At 29.6% G+C, this 18,265-nt stretch overlaps 1 protein-coding gene across 2 annotated transcripts in view; it reads left to right on the top strand.

Moving 5' to 3' along the window:
- The first annotated feature begins 978 nt into the window (after window positions 1-978).
- Window positions 979-18,265, top strand: part of LOC107446777 (inositol hexakisphosphate kinase 1) — a 55,830-nt gene continuing 38,543 nt past the window's right edge. Inside the window, exon 1 of one of the 2 annotated variants that reach the window (XM_043053158.3) lies at window positions 979-1,214. Coding sequence is in view for 1 of the 2 variants with exons in the window: in XM_043053154.3 (XP_042909088.2) it covers window positions 7,854-7,862 (9 nt within the window). In the remaining variant the exon portion in view is untranslated. Of the gene's footprint in view, window positions 1,215-7,593; window positions 7,863-18,265 lie in introns of those variants that run through there. The other variant, XM_043053154.3, reaches the window with a different exon arrangement.

The following is an 18,265-nucleotide window of genomic DNA, read 5'->3' as shown; positions in this document are numbered from 1 at the left end:
ATTTTGAAAAAAATAATAAGTTTTTCCTGACGTGAGTACGCCTCCTCTCTGAATAATAATAAAATGAGCATAGGCGTGACCTGGCCCCACCCTTGCCTTAATAATTTTCGAAAACTTCAAAAAAAAAATTTTTAAGTTTTTCCTTTTCTTCTATTTTTTTTGAACCCTAAAAAGTTTTTTTCATTTAATGAAAAATTTTAAATAGTTTATATAACAAATGTATTCAAAAGATCATTAGTAAAAGAATACAAAATATGAGATTCTAAAATAACAGAACTTTCTTTGAAAGATTGATCATCACTTTCATGTAAATATAGTATCTTAAAAATTATTTGATTTATATATATATAATTTGAACTCAACCGATTTCATTAAAACAAAACTTGAGTATCATTAATAGTTTATAGTTGTAATTTGTTATTTAGTTAAAAGTTATTTAGTTAATTCTTTTATATCCAATAACTTTAATAAGTATATCTAACTAATGAACAAACTATTATAAAACAAAATTATTCTTGCGCCCACCTCAAAAAAAAAAAAAAAAGTCCTTATTACAGTGAATAATTGTTGTTATATAACAAGAAATAATATTCACAATATGTTGAATAATTTAACGATCCGCATAGAGTATGATGACAGATTAATTCTACATTCTACTCAACGTTTGATCGAACGAAGTAGTGAAGACGAATTGAATGTCAAGTCGATTCTGAATTTCATTTTGTTCTTTATGGGGATAAGTAAACTATTTAAATTCAATAGAATATTCTAGAACCCATTGTTCGTCCTAGTTATAAAACTATTTTTATTAGCCTATGAGATCATCTCAGCCGATGGATGTTTTTAAGAACTTTTATGAGTCATAAGTGTTTTTATCATAGCATCGCATAATTGAAAGACAAAAATAAACTACAAAACGATATTGGGTGGGTCAGGAAAACATGGATTGGTCCCCCTGGTGGTGAAAAATTCAAAATTGGGAGTATCAAACGACCTTTAGAGGTGTAAAACAAATAACAGCTGTTTTTCTCAACGTGCTGTGTTGGGATTCGAGCGTTATTTTCATCTTAGTTTCAGAAGAGACCTTGCCAAAAGAAAAGTACATTCTGAATCTTTCGGAACAAAACTTTTGGAATTTTTTGAAAACGGCATGTGAATTGGTGAGGTGCCTCGGACGTTGTTTCGGGAGCACATCTTCCAGTAAGAAAACCCAGGTACGTGCTGGACATATTATTCAAAGAACGAATCGTTTGCTTTCGACGGGTGACAACTAAATTGTCCTTTGAATTTACTTTTGAAATTCGGTTGCTAGGAGGCGCTATGGTTTGTTGTTTGTTTTTGAAATCACCTGCAAGAAAAAGTTTCCCAAACAAATGACTTCTGTTGTCAAGCTTATCTTAGTTTCTTTTTCCTTTATTGTGTAATATATTTAATATGAATATCGATTTTAAGTGAAATTTTGGTAATTAATTTTAACTGAAAAAAGAGTAGTTTTAAACACTTAAAATAATATAAATTACTACATATTTTCTAATAATTAACAATGAAATTATATTTAAATGAATTTTTCTGATTTTAGTGATCAATTTTTTTCTATAATTTTGCAGTAGTTATGTACCCTTTTTTACCTATGTAGCCTACAATTTGTTTTACTACCTACCCGTAATTATATTTCATATCGTGCTTAATAAGTTATGCAATATTCTATAAGTACATGCAGTGTAGACTTGTATCTATTCACTTGTGCAGAGCGTAAAATAAAAATAATAATAATAATTAAAAAAAAGACGAATCATCGTGAAAAACTTTTGAACTAATAACCGCATTTTCACATGGGACTCAATCTGAATGGTACGAATTTTTAACCTTAAGTATGCTATTAAATGAGGGCAGGTATTTTAAATTATGAAATCAGACACAAAAACGTTTCGATTTTCCCCCCCGAATAAACATATATATTTTTTCCTACGGAATGGGATTCTTGACCCCCAAAGTATTATTCAAAATACGAAAAAAAAAACTTTAATAATTATTTTTTATTTTTTAAAATTTTATTTAAGGATAGTCGATAAAATTTCGAATTGTAAGGAACACAAATTTTTACATTATTTTAAAGACTGAAATTTTAAATGTAGAAATCCAAAATTAGAAGGAAATCGGACCAATCGGTTGAACTGTGCATTTGAAAGTCTTATAAATTATTCCCCTTTTTAAAAAGAACAATAACAGTTGATAATATTCTGTTTAGTCTTATAAATACAGCAGCATATATTCAAGGTAATCAAAAGATTACTTAAATAATAATTGACCTTGGCTGTAACGAGACAAGTGTCAGACAGCATGGTGGCGTTTACATCCGATTGATTACTAAAACAGAATTTATTTACGCCTTTTTCCCCGGTTGTTCTATTTGTTATTGATTGTGTTGACAACCAGCTGTTTTTTATTTTAGTCAAGAAGGAAGTGCTGCGAAGAAATACATGTTTTGGAAGGTTAGGACGAAAATTTTAGACCATGAATAATACTTCCGCAATACGGAAATTATATTAGATAATTACTTCTTGTTTTGTAGCAAGTAAATTCATTATTATGATAGGTCGGTAACTTTTGTTCCTTTGAGTCTCCGAGAACAAAAAAGAATCGAAAGTGACTCATGCTGTCATGGAAACGGCGTTGCGACGAGAAAGTTGGACCGGACAATACTTCTACTAGTTGCTCTCCCTCCCTTTTACATATACAGTCCCTGGCCATATTATTAGAAGCACTGTAACGGGGATGGCGAACCAATGGCACGCGTGCCATTTATGGCACCCGACACATTATTTTGGGCACGCCACCGATCACATTTTTTATTACACTATGAATTGTTATTACACTATGAAGCATATGTAACAATTAAATTAAAATTCACAAAAAACACACAAAATAATAAACAATAATTAATAAAAAAATTAACAATTAACGCTAAAAAACAATTAATAACCATAAAAAACAAGCTAACAATAAATAACTAGCAAAAATAATTTAACAGTTCTGCATAAACTAACATCTTACAACCTAATATAAGTTATTTGTCATCTAATCTGCAACAACAGAAATCACACTGATGTTACTTTAAGTTGAATTATGCGTATAACTGAGACATTGCAAAGTGTTTTTTTTTTTTTTCAATGTTAATAAAGAGTTTTGAGTTGATAGTATTTAGTATTATTACTTTCCCAATAATCACGAAGTCAAAATTATTTAACGGCACGTGTATGACATCATTAAATAATTTTTTAGAACAAAATGTATAGAGGTTCGCCTCCCCTGCACTATAAGATTCCATGTAAAATTATAATTATCAGGTAATACTATACAGCTGTATTGTTTTTACGATACTGAAACCGGTTTGCACTTGCTTACGCTCCTGTATCAATTGGTTAGCATTGTAACGCAATACGTTAAAAATAAATACAAATAGGAAGTATATAAAAAATCTCCTGAGTAAAAACCCATTACATGTATTGTAAAGCATTGCCTATAAACTCGTGCAAATCATGTCATTATTAAAAAACTACAGTGCGTCTAATAATTTGATCTAATTATTATAATATACTAATATAATGCCTGATATAATAAATATTCTATATTTATATAATATATCGTCTAATTTATCTAATTGTCGAATTTATATTATATATCGTCTAATTTAACCAATTGATGCACGAACGTAAGCAAGTGCAAACCGGTTTCAGTCCCGTAAAAACAATAAAGCTGTATAGTATCACCTGATAAGTAAGATTTTACATAGACTCTTATAGTGCGTCTAATAAATTGGCCAGCGACTGTATATACTATTAGGTAATATGTACGGTGTATATAAACGGTGAAATCCGTTATTTCATATAACACATATAACAACTAGCTATTTCATCAAATAACAAAAAGAGTCAGTTAAAGTACTATATCAAATTATTAAATTCTACGATTTAACTAGGTATTCTATAGAATAGCGATTACTTGATTGTTAAAGTATGAAATGCGGCAATCGGAAGTTCTGTGAACTGGTTCTGACTGCTTTTAGTCAGTTCTGAACCGCTTGTAGCTGTTTTGCAATGACGTGTGCGATTGAGTACGCTTCCTTCCGTTGTTTTCAGTCGTAGTTATTAATCTGGACAATAACAAGTTATATCATCTGTTTTTCCTTATTTTCCTTATCAGTTAATTATCCACAAAAGGGATAAAATGTATTTTTAGTCAGAGTTAAGCTATTTATGATCAATTAATTTATGAAATAACTTTGAAACCGTTTACTTTTCAGTTCAACAATCTATCTTTAGTTATTTCATAGGATATCTAGATAAAGTATGAAATTTTCATCTATTATATACTTTAACTGACTTGACTAGTTATTTCATGAAATACTTAGTTATTCTATGAAATAACTGAATTATGCAATATATATTTTATATACACCGAAGAGCCATTACATTATGACCACCCTGCTAATAACATGTAGGACCACCTTTAGCCCTCCAAACTGTTAGCACCCGCTGTGGCATTGATTCCACAAGGTGCTGATAGGTAGTCTGAGGTATCTGGTACCAAGCGCTCACCAACTGGTCCTGGAATCCCCTCACATTGCGAGGGGGTAGCGTGGCATCACGAATTTGGTTTTCCAAATAGGACCACAAATGCTCTATTGGATTAAGATCAGGTGAATTTGGGGGGCCAAGACATGACTTGAAAGTCACTGGAATGTTCCTCGACGATTCGACCCTTATGACATGGTGCACTATCCTGTTGGTAAACACCATCCCCCACAGGAAAAACTGTTGCCATGAATGGGTGAACCTGGTCTGCAACTATGTTCAAGTAGCTTACAGACGACAGGGATTGTTCTATGAGGATTATGGGCCCTAATGTGCCCCATGAAAACATTGTTCCTGGGCGAGCCCATTGTGATAGATAGAGGGTGTTCATAATGTGGCTCTTCGGTATATATATATATATATATATATATATATATATATATATATATATATATATATATATATATATATATATATATATATATATATATATTCAATGAAAAAGAAAAATAATTTTAAAAAAAATCCGAAAAAACAAATTCCGAAAAAAGGAAAACAAATTAATGAAAATCCGGAAAATAAAAAATATAATCTTTTCATCAGCTCGCACGGTTATATCAGCAAAAAAAAGTGCTTTTTAATACTGTATCAATATAGCCGAAGCAAAATATATCACTTCAATAGCGTGAGGAGCACTCACAAAAATTTTACAAAAAATTTACGACAAATAAAATAGGACACAATAAGTAAAAATAACACGTAAAAACAGAAAATAAAATATAAGGAAAAAACAGAATAAAACATAAAACAAAATCTATAAAGCGAGCAGCGAATTTAAATCAACTTACATGAACGGGAAATTTTTTAAGAATGATTTAAGATATTTTCGTAACGAAATTGCCAGATTACAAAATATGAAAACAGTAGAGCAAATTGAGGTAAAAGCGTAAATATAGGAGTTTTGATTTGTAGTGCGTTCTTACTGCAGCACTGAAGTGCGTTTGCTTTGTTAGTTACCAAGGATGGGCCCGAAAATGGATGTGCGCATGGTAATATTATACTGGATAATTTAAAGAAGTTGACAATTAATAATTTTAGAAAATTAACTTTTATTTAAGAAAAAAATAAAATAGAATAGAAAAGAGAAAGGAACATGAATTGCCTGTTTTTCACATAATTTTAGCCATGGATTTGCACATGGTAAAAATTATATAAATTATAGAAGTTATTACAATAATGTACAATTAACTCAATGATTTAATATAGAATTTAATTACTTTAGTTGGGTATCCATTGTTTTTTTTATCAAATTTTGAAAGAGTTTGTCAATTTTTTTTCGAATAAATAAACATTGCTACATATTCTTTTAATTCTATTCATTTGATTAAAAATGATATTTAAATAGATGTTATTTAAAACATTAGAACGTTATTCGAAACATTTTTTTGAGTGCTCCTCACACTAATGTATTGACATATTTTGCTTTGGCCATATTGATACAATATTAGAAAGCACTCCGTTTTGTTGATATAATCGTGTGAGCTGATGAAAAGATTATATCTTTGATTTTCCGGATTTGCATTAATTTTTTCCCTTTTCTTGGAATTTTTTAAAATTATTTTTATTATTATTTTTCCTTTTCCCTTTTTTCATTGTTCCGTAATTAGTCCATGTTTTCTCTACATTTTGAACTTATTTTATGAGTTCTATTTACCTGCAGCTTATGCGCAGTAAATAAAATTTATTGTTTTTCTTAATTTTCTTCGTTTTTTTCTCTTTGTCTTTTTGTCCTTTTTGTATTTATCTATTATGCTATTTATATTGTATGTATATTGGACCACCGTATTTGGGAATCTTGGACCGTCTAATTGTAGTGTCCTGATGCTAACTTAAACACATTTCACACGTTGTTTAAAGCAAGATGTTTTCTCAGTCAATGTTCCCGCCATGATCAAAAGCCTGGTATCGACAGATACTAACAAAGAAGTTTAACAAACCGCTTTTAAACTGCCAAGTAACGTATAGTTTGTCTATCTAAATGAACTCCCCTGACCATTCGTCTGGAATAGTGGCGGTGACTATGGTTACGAGTTTGTACTATTTCAAGTGAGTCATTATTTAAGACAGGTTTTGGCTTAGGTCGGCGAGAGAAAGGGGATCAGGGTTGAAAGAAGCTCCCCTCTTTGAAATGCGCTATTTCTTGTTTCCATAGCAGGCCAACTACCTTCGACTTCGTAGCGAGGGGAGTTCTTCCTGTCGACAAACTGTACAGGAATTTGGTAAAATATCCCATGAACAGTTTATTGCTTGATGAAATTTCCCATGAGCAGTTTACCCTTTCAAGAAATTTTTCATGAACAAATGAATTCTTCTATGTAATTTTTATTAAATAGTGTATTCTTAGATGAAATGTTCCCTGAAAAATGAGTTCTTTGATGAAATTTTCATTAAATAGTAGATTCTTAGATGAAATGTTCCTTGGAAAATGGATTCTTTCATGAAATTTTTATTAAATAGTAGATTCTTAGATGAAAGAATCCTAGAAAAGTGGATTCTTTAAAGAAATTTCCAAACGGGAAAACGATGAAAATTTCTTCATTTTTTGACGAAATTTCTATTGAACGTTTAATTTCGACGGTATTTCCACTTTTGAAAGGTTCATCAGAATATCCACATGTTCAATGGAAATTTTTACAAAACATTTCATTGTTCTACATTTCAAGAAGGAATGAAATCTAATGATCGTATAAAAGTATGAGAAACCGATCATGATAGGGTTTTTTTTTTCTTTCTCGTTCTTTAGGATGATTTATTTCATTGTCACACAAATATTTCGCCTTCGTAACTCATAATAAGTAGTTAATTACAAACTCAAGAGAGGTTAATTATAATTCATCTGACAAGTTTTAAGGGAAAAAAAAGTTTCGTGAAACCGGTCTACCAGCTGTGCAAACTCAGGAATACCCCTGCTGTTGTTCAGAAAAGTATGATGTAATGAAATATTTATGTCATCCGCCGCACTCGTGTTGGAGATATTGCGTATCCTTCTCCTGAGTTTTTATTTATTTTTTTGTTTCCCTTCCTTTTTCAAAATATGAGATCACATTCACGCGGCTACATCATATGTGAGACACCGCCTCAACTCAATCAGTTCGATTTCATTCTAAATCGCGATGCTTAAAGAACATATCGAGCATTCCTAATGAGGCATAGAAAAATGAGGTTCTTATTCAAAAGGGATTTTTTTTATCAAGTGCAAGTTATGGAGTATTAAAGGATATGTCTGCAGTGAGTTTTTTTTTTTTTTCTTCTTCTTTTCTACTCCTCATATGCCATTTTAAAATTATATTTCTGTTGCTAGTAATCAGGGATCTTTCCAGACATTTTGTGAAAGATCCTTGTTTTTGTAAAATTGTGAAAAAACTACTCATAATTTGTGAATAGCGTTAAGTCACATTCTTTCAACCAGGGTCCTGCTTTTGTGAATTTGTGCAAATAGGGTCCTGTTATTGCAAAAATTGCTAAAAACCTTTTCAAGAAGTTTTTAAATTGTGAATAGATACAAGATTCTGCTCAACAATTGCTGCTACTAAATTAGAGATGCAACATACAAATATTTTGTATTTAGCGTATACTGCTCAACACAGAATATTCATTTCGGACGAATAATGGAAACAAAATCACTCGCATTTTTAATAATTTCAATTGACGTATTTTAAATAACACAACTTAGTTATGTATCACTGTTAATGTGTTACGCATTAAGTAAATTTAAACAATTTTTAAATTTATAATATTTTATTTAAAAATTTGCCAGAAATTAATTTTTATTTACGTAATATACTATTAATTAATTTCATGAGTAAATATAAATCGATCAATTATTTATTTACAAAAAAAATTATCATTTAATATCAATAAGAATGAAGACACGATGTTTGTAAATATTGAAATATTTAGAATACTACATTTGGAATTTAAACTTAGGGAAACTTGGAAAACTTAGTTCGTTTCGAATCGTCTTTCTTTTTTTCTCCCCCGAGAAGGGTTTATTCGATAGAAAAAACAAAAGTTAAGATAAAGAAATTTGTAAAGGGTCCCATTAAAAGATAAATTATTTTGTGAAGGGTCCGTTTTAATGAAAAAATATTTTGTGAAAGGTCCGTTAACGGACCCAAATTTCTTCTTAACAGATCCCTGGTAATAGATGCTATAATAGTGCTAAGGACCTTATTTAATTCAAATTCGCTATGCTATTGTGATTTATTTCTAGACTCTAGGATAAGAATATGAATTGGAAAGCTCCATGTACCATCATACCATGGATGCATTAAACCATATAGCTTGAAGTAAACATCTGTATTTCAATATTTTAACATGATTCGTGCTTAAATGGGGTATTTATCGATTACGTATTGGCGACTGCTTTTCCGGTATGCCGCCAACACACATAAACATAGATCACTATAACCTATAACCATCAATATGTATACAAATTTTATTATCACAAAGCATCGTCAAAAAATATCACTATTTAACAATGTATATCATACTATTCTTCCAATTTATCAATTTTATACTGCTTTTACATCGGTCAATATTTTCATTTATACGTCACAATAATATGGTGTTTGATGGTTATCGTCATCGAATACTATATTATTGTGTGCCTCGTTATATTCACAATATTATCATTTCGGTATGTGATAGTGTCGATAATGATTGAGATATTATCGTACTTGATACGCCTTTGTGTCATATTACGTAGTCTGTAACGTGCGTAAAGCAGAATCTTTCGTTGTGCGTGAATTTCGCTTCATGGTTCAATAAGTACCGTACCGAAATTATTTAGGGGATTTCCGTATCGTGATCTGTGGCAGAATAATCGCCAAGTCTTGGAAACTTCCGGGCAGTGACGCGCAAGAGAAACTAAAAAAAAAAAAATTAAAAAAAAAAAACATTACAGAAAGGGATCAACTCGAAAGGTATAAATCGTAACCACCCCCAGGCAAACATCGGCATGTTTTTTTTTTTTTTAAAAAATTGCAAATTTTTAATCTATTTGGCACCTTGGCGATTGTAGTTAGCGCGACAGATCACGATACGGAAATATATTATTTATTCTCAACATTATAACTGGTGCCTTTTTTTTAAAAAAGTTCGATTTCTCGTAAGCATGACTGGATCTTATTTTTTCCCCGAGAAAAAGAGAAACGTTCTTTTTCTCCGAGTGTGAACTTGAAATAGTTTTGGGCTAAAATATGGCACTTTTCCAAAAAATAAATAAAATATTATGTTTATCATTACATCCCGTTTTCTTTTATAATTCTGTCGGTCTGGTATTTGGAAGATTTCGGTTTGTTTACTTCAGTCGGATATGGTATGCGGCGCCTTAACCATTTAAAGGAAAAAGAATCATGGGTGAAAAAGAACACTGAAGGTTTTTGTTTTTTCTCCTCAATTGCAATAAAAATCTTCTATGAATATAAAATATAGTGCGGTAAAAATGTACAATGCACAAAAAAAGAAGAAAAGAAAAAAAGAGAGAGACTTTGAATATCGTTTGATTTAATGATCGGAATTTTTTCATGTATGAACACACAATCATAATGGTTTGAGAGCATCACCTTATTATATCGTCTGCTAATTAATTAATGCAGACGATATTTTTAAGTTACGAAATCGAACACTCTCTGAATGAAACGTACTCTCTGAATGAAAATTCCTTTTTTTTATTCTTAAAATATGAAGAGGGGGTAGCCGTAATCTGGAAAAATAGGATCCCATATATTTTGGTACAGTTCAAAGTTTGGAATTTTACCTTTTGCGTATTTCGTCATTCCTCGTTAATTTTTTAATCGAATCAAAACATTTTGGCACATGTGATTCGTTTATCCAAAGATAATTCCACGAAAATAATTTTTTATAATTATTTTTTTTTATTGCTATTTTTAATAAAAGTTTGAAAAATTTTGAATTATAAGGTATACAAAATTTTTTTGTTGTTGCCTGTTTAAAGATTGTAATTTTAAATGGCAAAATAAAAAATTAGAGCGGAATCGGAGAGCGTTTCAGAGCAAAATTTAGGCGTTCTCGAGTGTAACAAATTTTAAGAAAGTCGTCTTTATGAAATTTAATTTCACATGTACAAAGCTGCACTCTTTCTGTTTTGAAAGGCTAACTTTTAGAATGATATAAATAATTTGTTCAAACAATATGTTAAGTAGCTATCATGAAAATTGAGACAAAAACGAACTTCCTTTGTTAAAATGTCTTTTCTTTAGAGTATGCTATGTAAGTTTGAGTGATTTCTCGAAATCAAAATTATGTCGCTGCAAAGTTTCATTGGACGCCAAGGTATCCCTCTAACTACAGTCCCTGGCCAAATTATTAGACGCACTTTAAGATTCTATGTAAAATCTTAATTATCAGGTGATACTATACAGCTTTATTGTTTTTACGCTACTGAAACCGGTTTGCACTTGTTTACGTTCGTGTATCAATTGGTTAACATTGTAATGCAATACGTTAAAAATAAATACATATAGGAAGTACATAAAAAATCTCCTTAATAAAAACCCGATACATGTATGTTTAAATATAAAAGTATTGCCTATAAACTCGTGCAAAACATGCAATTATTAATACACACTACAATGCGTCCAATAATTTGGTCTAATTATTATAATGTACTAATATAATACCTGGTATAATAAATATTTTATATTTATATAATATATCTTCTAATTTAACCAATTGATACACGAGCGTAAGCAAGTGCAAACCGGTTTCAGTAGCGTAAAAACAATAATGCTGTATAGTATCACCTGAACATTAAGATTTTACATAAATTCTTATAGTGCGTCTGATAATTTGGTCCGGTACTGTATACTCAGATAAGGCAAAAACCTTCCATGCAACCCGTAAAGAACAGTTATTGCATGTTTTTTTTATATACTTCGTTCTCAACGTACTTAATGTTAATTTTACTTTTCACGCATTTCACCGTAGGTCTGAAGAGATTGCGCTAATCAAAGAAGTGCGGCCCACAATTAATCCTAAAATGCAATAATAATCGTATGCAATGTTAATGCTATGCAATTATAAATTATTTATAATTTGCGCTAATTAATTTAATGATGATCGAAAAAAAAATTGAACGCTATATTTAAAAACCACGATTACTGTTATTTCAAAAATTTAAAATAAAACTATTTTAAAACATTTATTTTGCGCAGGAACTATTAACTTTGAAAAAGTCTCATTTCAAAGCTTTAACTATCGAAATGAATGATTAATGAGCATATCTTAAATGGGTTCCTTTTGCTAAATCCATTAAAGATTGAAACTTTGTGACGTAAAACTTCAATTATTAGGTCAAAAGATAGTTAGGGTATAAATCTTTTTTTACTTTACTTTTTTTATCAATTTTAATTTATTCATTTCGTAATTATAATTCCTGTCCAAACTTAAGGTGATAAAAATGATAAATCATCAATTACTATCTTTCTTATAGTCATTAATGATTCACTATTAGTATTTTAATTAAAAAAATAATATTTATTCTTATTAATATGTTTAGAAAATTTAATTCAAATTTAAACCTGCTTAATTCCTGCCCTAGCTCAAATTCTGATTAGCTTAAATTCTATTTGTTCTATTCTGATAATTTAAAAAATAAATAAAATTTCCGTTTGATTTTTTTTTCAAAAAAAAAAAAAAAAGAAAAAAAAAAGAACTATCTATCGAATGCTATTTTTTTTAATTCATAAATTCAGACATTTTTTATCGATAAAATGCTGTTTTTATTGATAAATTTAGATAGTTTTATCTGTAAAACTCGTTTTTTTTATTGATAAATCTATCAAATCCTGTTTTTTATTGATAAGTACCGAAATTTTTGTCTATCAAATCCTGTTTTTTTTAATTGATAGATTGTGATATTTTTTATGTATCGAATCCAGTTTTTTTTATTGATTAATTCGGAAATTTTTTTTACTCAAATTTACAGAGAACTACTTAAATATTTACTAGAAATCAATTTCAATATATTTCTGCGTAATATATATAATATAATAAAAGTGTGAATCATGCCTAGTTGTGATCCGCAGAAAGAAATAAAGCAAGATGTGCGTCGTATCGTCCTTTGTAAAGCGTGCGTCACTCCAAAGAAAATCAAATGATTTATGACAGAAAAGTGTAAGCTAACAAAGACATTATCGTTTACTCAAGTTCAATACATTTCAGCAGCGAAGATTTTATTTTAGTATAACTATTTGTTTTAATACTTAGTAGTTGAAGGAAAATATACTTTAGAAAATATAGAAACTTGTTTATAAAATGATAAAAATGAAAAAAAGCAAAAAATATTAATATACATTTTAAAGTTAAAAAAAATTCAAGCGAATCGAAACAATTCGGCATACAACTATGAAATGTATTTGATCCAAAGATAATTTTTCCTGAAAAAGTGATTATTTTTTCATTATTTTATTTAGTAATAGTCGGAAAAATTTTTAATTCTGAAGTATGTGAATTTCTATATAATTTTAAACAATGATAAACTACATAAAAATGGTCAAAAAGGATATTTTACTGTTGTTAATTCAGACGAATCTTTAAAATTCGATTTTTCAGTATTTTTAAAATTTCGATTTCTCAGGAAGTATTCAACCGATTTCACTTAGATTTTGTATTATTATTTGTAAGATTACATTCTTTAAAATGATGTAAAAATTGGATACCTTACAATTCAACATTTTTCCAACTACCGTTAAATAAAATGATAAATATTAATTAAAAATTATATTGTGCATTGAATTATGTTTTAATAAATGAATTTTATGATTGAAGGCAAAAAATTTTCAATTCGTTTAAAAAGTTCTCGAGATTTGACGAAATACGCAAAAAGTAAAATTAACATTAAGCGGTTCAGACTTTGGACCGCTCTCCTGATCAAACTATTAGGATTTATACTATGCATAATTTACATAGAAAATTACTTCAAAATGAAAAAAAGTAAACAATTTTAACTAAATCGGAGGGCGAATAGCTCCTGAGTAATAACTTTTCAAAAATGTACTTTTAAATTTTCATAGTTTAAGATATATTTTTAGGGGTGGGGGATTTATTCCTTATTTTCTCTGCCTCTTTTTCTTCTTGGCTCACTGTACTTCTGAAATGCCTGTATCAGGGTGCGTAGCGTTTTTAAATAGTGCTTAAAGGTGCTTTTTCTATTGGGTGCTTCTAAAAAGTGCTTAATTTTCCCTTTTCCAAAATGAAATTTTTCTTTACCATGCTATGAATCATGCAAAAAGACACAGTTCATATTGTTCTATTCAATTTCACAATTAATTCAACCCCAATCTATTTCGGCGTATTGTCATTCCTTAGCGTATGAAAACGCCATTCGTTTTACGTAATTCAATTTGTCAAAAACAATGACAAAAGTTTGGGGTTTTTTTGTTTTTTTTAGACACGACGGTTAAAACCAGAAACCGTCAATTGTCAGACACTTTCCAACCTTCCCTAACTATGATATTTTGTGAAGTGTTTAAAAATATTTTTGAGTGCTTGAAAAGTGTTGCTGAAAAGGTGCTTATTTTTTGTTGAATAATTTGGCTACGTACCCTGAATACTGCATGAGCATTTAGGGTTAATTAAGGAAAGATGCAACAAACACTTTCATTGCGTCATAAAACATAATACTATTACGACTCGACGCGTTTAGGAACAAACAAAAAAAATTTGGCATGATGCCTCCCCCCCTTCATACCTTTTCTCAGACAATCATCAACCTACGCTGAAATGGGGTATGAAACAGGAAATCCTTGTATGAGGATAGAAAGGAATAAATTCAAAGAAAAGCGAGATTAATTTAAGGTAAGAACAAGTAAAGGTGGCAATACCTGTGAACGAACTATTGTAGAAGCTTCTAGAATTCGTGAAGGTTACCGCTAACGGTCGTAAGTAATACAATAGCCTGGTTTTACCAGACTGCTGGGCGAGATATTTTAGTTTGACATTTAATTTCTTTTACTTTGTTGATTACGCGAGAATGTCTTTCTTTTTATTTATTTGTTTCATTCAGGTTTCTGCACGGTTTATTTAAAATGTCTTTATTTAAGAAACCGCTCTGTCAGCAACGGCGCGCTGATTTGCGAGGATACCTCGATTAGATTCGCTTGAAATAAGGGGTGTAATCATTGGAATACCCTATATTTATGGTTGCCATATGGTGTTTCGTGGAACCCTAGGGTTTTGTGGAAAAGTTAAAGGGTTCCTAGTGTTTGAACTTTTTTTTTTTTTTTTTTTTTTTTTTTTTATTATTAATGATTTTTATAACCTTATAATATAGTTTGAATCCAATAAACGATCGATTATTTATTTATTTAGTATAAGGCTACGAACATATATATATATATATATATATATATATATATATATATATATATATATATATATATAGTTCAAAATGTAGAGAAAACATGGAAAAAATTACAGAATAATGAAAAAAGAAAAGAAAAATATTTTAAAAAAAAAATCCGGCAAAAAATAAAAAAGACATAAACTCTTCATCAGCTCACACGATTATATCCGCCAAAACGTGTGCTTCCTAATATAATATCAATAAAGCCGAAGCAAAATATGTCAATACAATAGTGTGAGGAGCAATATAGTGTTAAATCAAGAGGAGATAAATGAAAACTTTAATAAAGAAATATGGTTCTCGAATAACCATTTTCAGCATTTGTTCACAGTTAATTCGACTTAATTCAAATAAAAGTCAACAAGTTTAAAACGCTCAAAAATAAACATCAATTTTTTTATCAAGTATGCGTTTCTGCTTCAGTTTTTAGGGATTATTTATTTTACTTAATTCAGCTTATTTTATTTATTTTCAGCTTATGTATATACAAAAAAAAAAAAAAAAAAAAAAAAAAAAAAACGTGATTTTAACTAAATACAGCTTCAGGACTGCAAATTTAATTGTTAGATTTAAAGTTTAACTTAAGGCTATTAATGATGAGACAATAAAATTTTTTTCTTCCTTTTATTAATTATTTTCAAAATATTGTCTTCTATTGGCTAATACGTCCACAGTTGCTTTTATATAATTTTAATTATAAATTTATTCATTGTTCACCAATTGGGATTCACAAAGTGGCGAGTCTGCAAGGGAGACTCAGTGTAGCTTACTTAGTGGTTAATGAGTGTAACTTACTTAGTGGTTAATTTGTGAGGGGGTGAACCAACCGATAATAGGTTTAAGGAATTATAATTTAGTTTTTATTTTTCTCATTTAATAAAATTCCCACATTCACTGCTTAGTAAATTTAATCAAATTCACTTTTCAATATTGTTATGGCTTGTCTGGTGGCATGTTTTTTGTAGTCGTTGCCATGGAATTCAGTTTTTTTACCAATAAAATTTCTTTCGATAAAGCCAATAAAAAATTTTCTTTAACTATCTGTTTTCCATTTTTATGAGAGAGCGCAACTATTCCATTGATTTAAAACTGTGTCACGCTATTTGTGTTCCTTTCCATTTCAATTCTTAAAAGAAACTACGTATACCATGGCACTATATTGATTACATCTCATGACGTAATCATTGCGATGGCGTTAATACATTCGATATTACTTTCTTGTTAACTTTAAGTTTAAAATATGCGTTTAACAATAGTGAAAATTGAATGATGATTTTTGGGGCCCTATTTTTTATTTTTAATTCTACAATATGCACGTTTGTAAAAATAGGGAATATAAACAATTCTTTATGAATTTGCCAATATATTTTGTATTAGTATATATTTAGTATATATTAGTTAAGTATATATTTTGTATTTTATTTTTGCAATTAAAATTTGAACTTATATCTTCATTTTGAATCAGTCAATTGTATCAATAAAACAGATCAAGTGTTAGCAACTAAAATGGTTGATAAAATAAGAAAACTTTCATTTTACCACTCTTCATTATTGATATGGTCGGAAAAACTACATTATTCTTGTAGTTTACAACCACTACAATTACTTTGTTACAAATGTAGTTAACTACAACTACCTTTTTTAAATGTAGCGATTACAAACTACTTAGGAATTTAGTGAAACAGAGATGCCAACTTACTCCGGACAGCAAATATCTATACATCTATACATAATAATAAAAGCGGCTGTGTGTGTGTGTGTGTGTGTGTGTGTGTCTGTAATCACAATATATCGCCCCAGAAGCCTCGCCCGGGCACGAAACTCGGCCCATAATTGTGTTTTGACATAATGAAGAAGTATTTTTTTTCTTTTTCAAAAATTTTGATTAGTTATTTAGTTATCAGTCATTTTGTAAGTCTATGCTTTTCGTCTGCTTTTTCGTCTTCAAAGAGCCATATTCAAAAAACTATTAAAAAATGCATATACTTTTCCCCACTCTTATAAATGTATGCTAATGCGAACCTCACAATTGAAATATTAATTTTCGACAACTTAAACCAATAATATACGAAGGAATTAATAATTTAATTGTAAAGTTCGCATTAGTTTACATTTATTAAAGTGGAGAAAAGTTTAACTTTTGTATTAAAAATGTGGCAACATATTCGATACGTAAATAGAACGCTTCGCTTTGATATATTTGTCGCTGTTCATAATTGTTATAATAAGTTTTTCTTCTTCTTTCCACGCTCTATTTTTTTTTCTTAAGCGAAGACGATAATTTTTATAGCGATATTGTAGTACTTTGTACAACTAAAAATTCTTTTCACAACACTTTAAAAATATTTACTTTATTTTCTTTATATATACAGAGAACAGTCGGCAAAGAATTCGATTAGGTTGAAAAACATTTCGCTAAAAAGGAACGAATTCCAAAAGAAAAAATAAACAACTTAAAGAATTAAAATGTTGATGCCAGCCAATTTTTTGAAAGTTAACTTAGAAATAACAAACCAAACGATGTTAACAAAATGACGTAGAAAGCGCAACTAGATCAAAATTATACAAGCACAACTAGATCAAATTATAATACCTGAGTGCTTGACGTAACAGATATAGAAATAGAATTTGATACCATAAAAAATTATATAGAAATAGAAATTGATACCATAAAAAGTTTATTCGTTTTCGTGTTCTTTTCATGTATTTAGCATTTTAGTTCTTTTTTTCCTTAAGCGTTGCAGCTATATAATTTCAAACATCCTCAAGAGCTATAACACATCTGCAGCAGAACTGGATATGAAGACAAAATTGCTGGACAGGAACACTTTAATTGTCCACTAATCTTCAGATTTCCTGCCATGTTTTAAAAAACTTTATTTGTGAAAACTTTCAGCGTGGCGGACAGCTGGCCGCCTTAGGCGGCTAGTATATTATAAAGTGGTAGTTTACCAACTGTGATTTTTGGTTTAATAAGTTCATTTTAGTAGATTTTTATCCACCACTATTTCTAAATAATTCGTAGGCTTATATAATTCACCACTTTATGGTACTTATGTCGTGCCATACCTTTTAAAAAGCAAGCAAAAATGGTCAAATATTTGCAAAAGCTACTTAGTAGTTATTTACCGTTTTTTTAAATTATTTTGGCGTGTCCGGAGCAGTTGGCATCTCTGCTTTAAGGAAACAAACGAACTTTGCGGGAGTAACACCGATATTCAAAATGGTCTTAAAAAAGAAATTGGCTTACATTATAAAAAGG

This window comes from Parasteatoda tepidariorum, chromosome 2, assembly GCF_982258835.1.
Source record: "Parasteatoda tepidariorum strain Cologne lab strain chromosome 2, Ptep-v5.0, whole genome shotgun sequence".
NCBI classification, from domain to species: Eukaryota; Metazoa; Arthropoda; class Arachnida; order Araneae; family Theridiidae; genus Parasteatoda; species Parasteatoda tepidariorum.
Note: the sequence above shows the minus strand (reverse complement) of the source record. Positions and strands in the feature narration are given on the sequence as shown.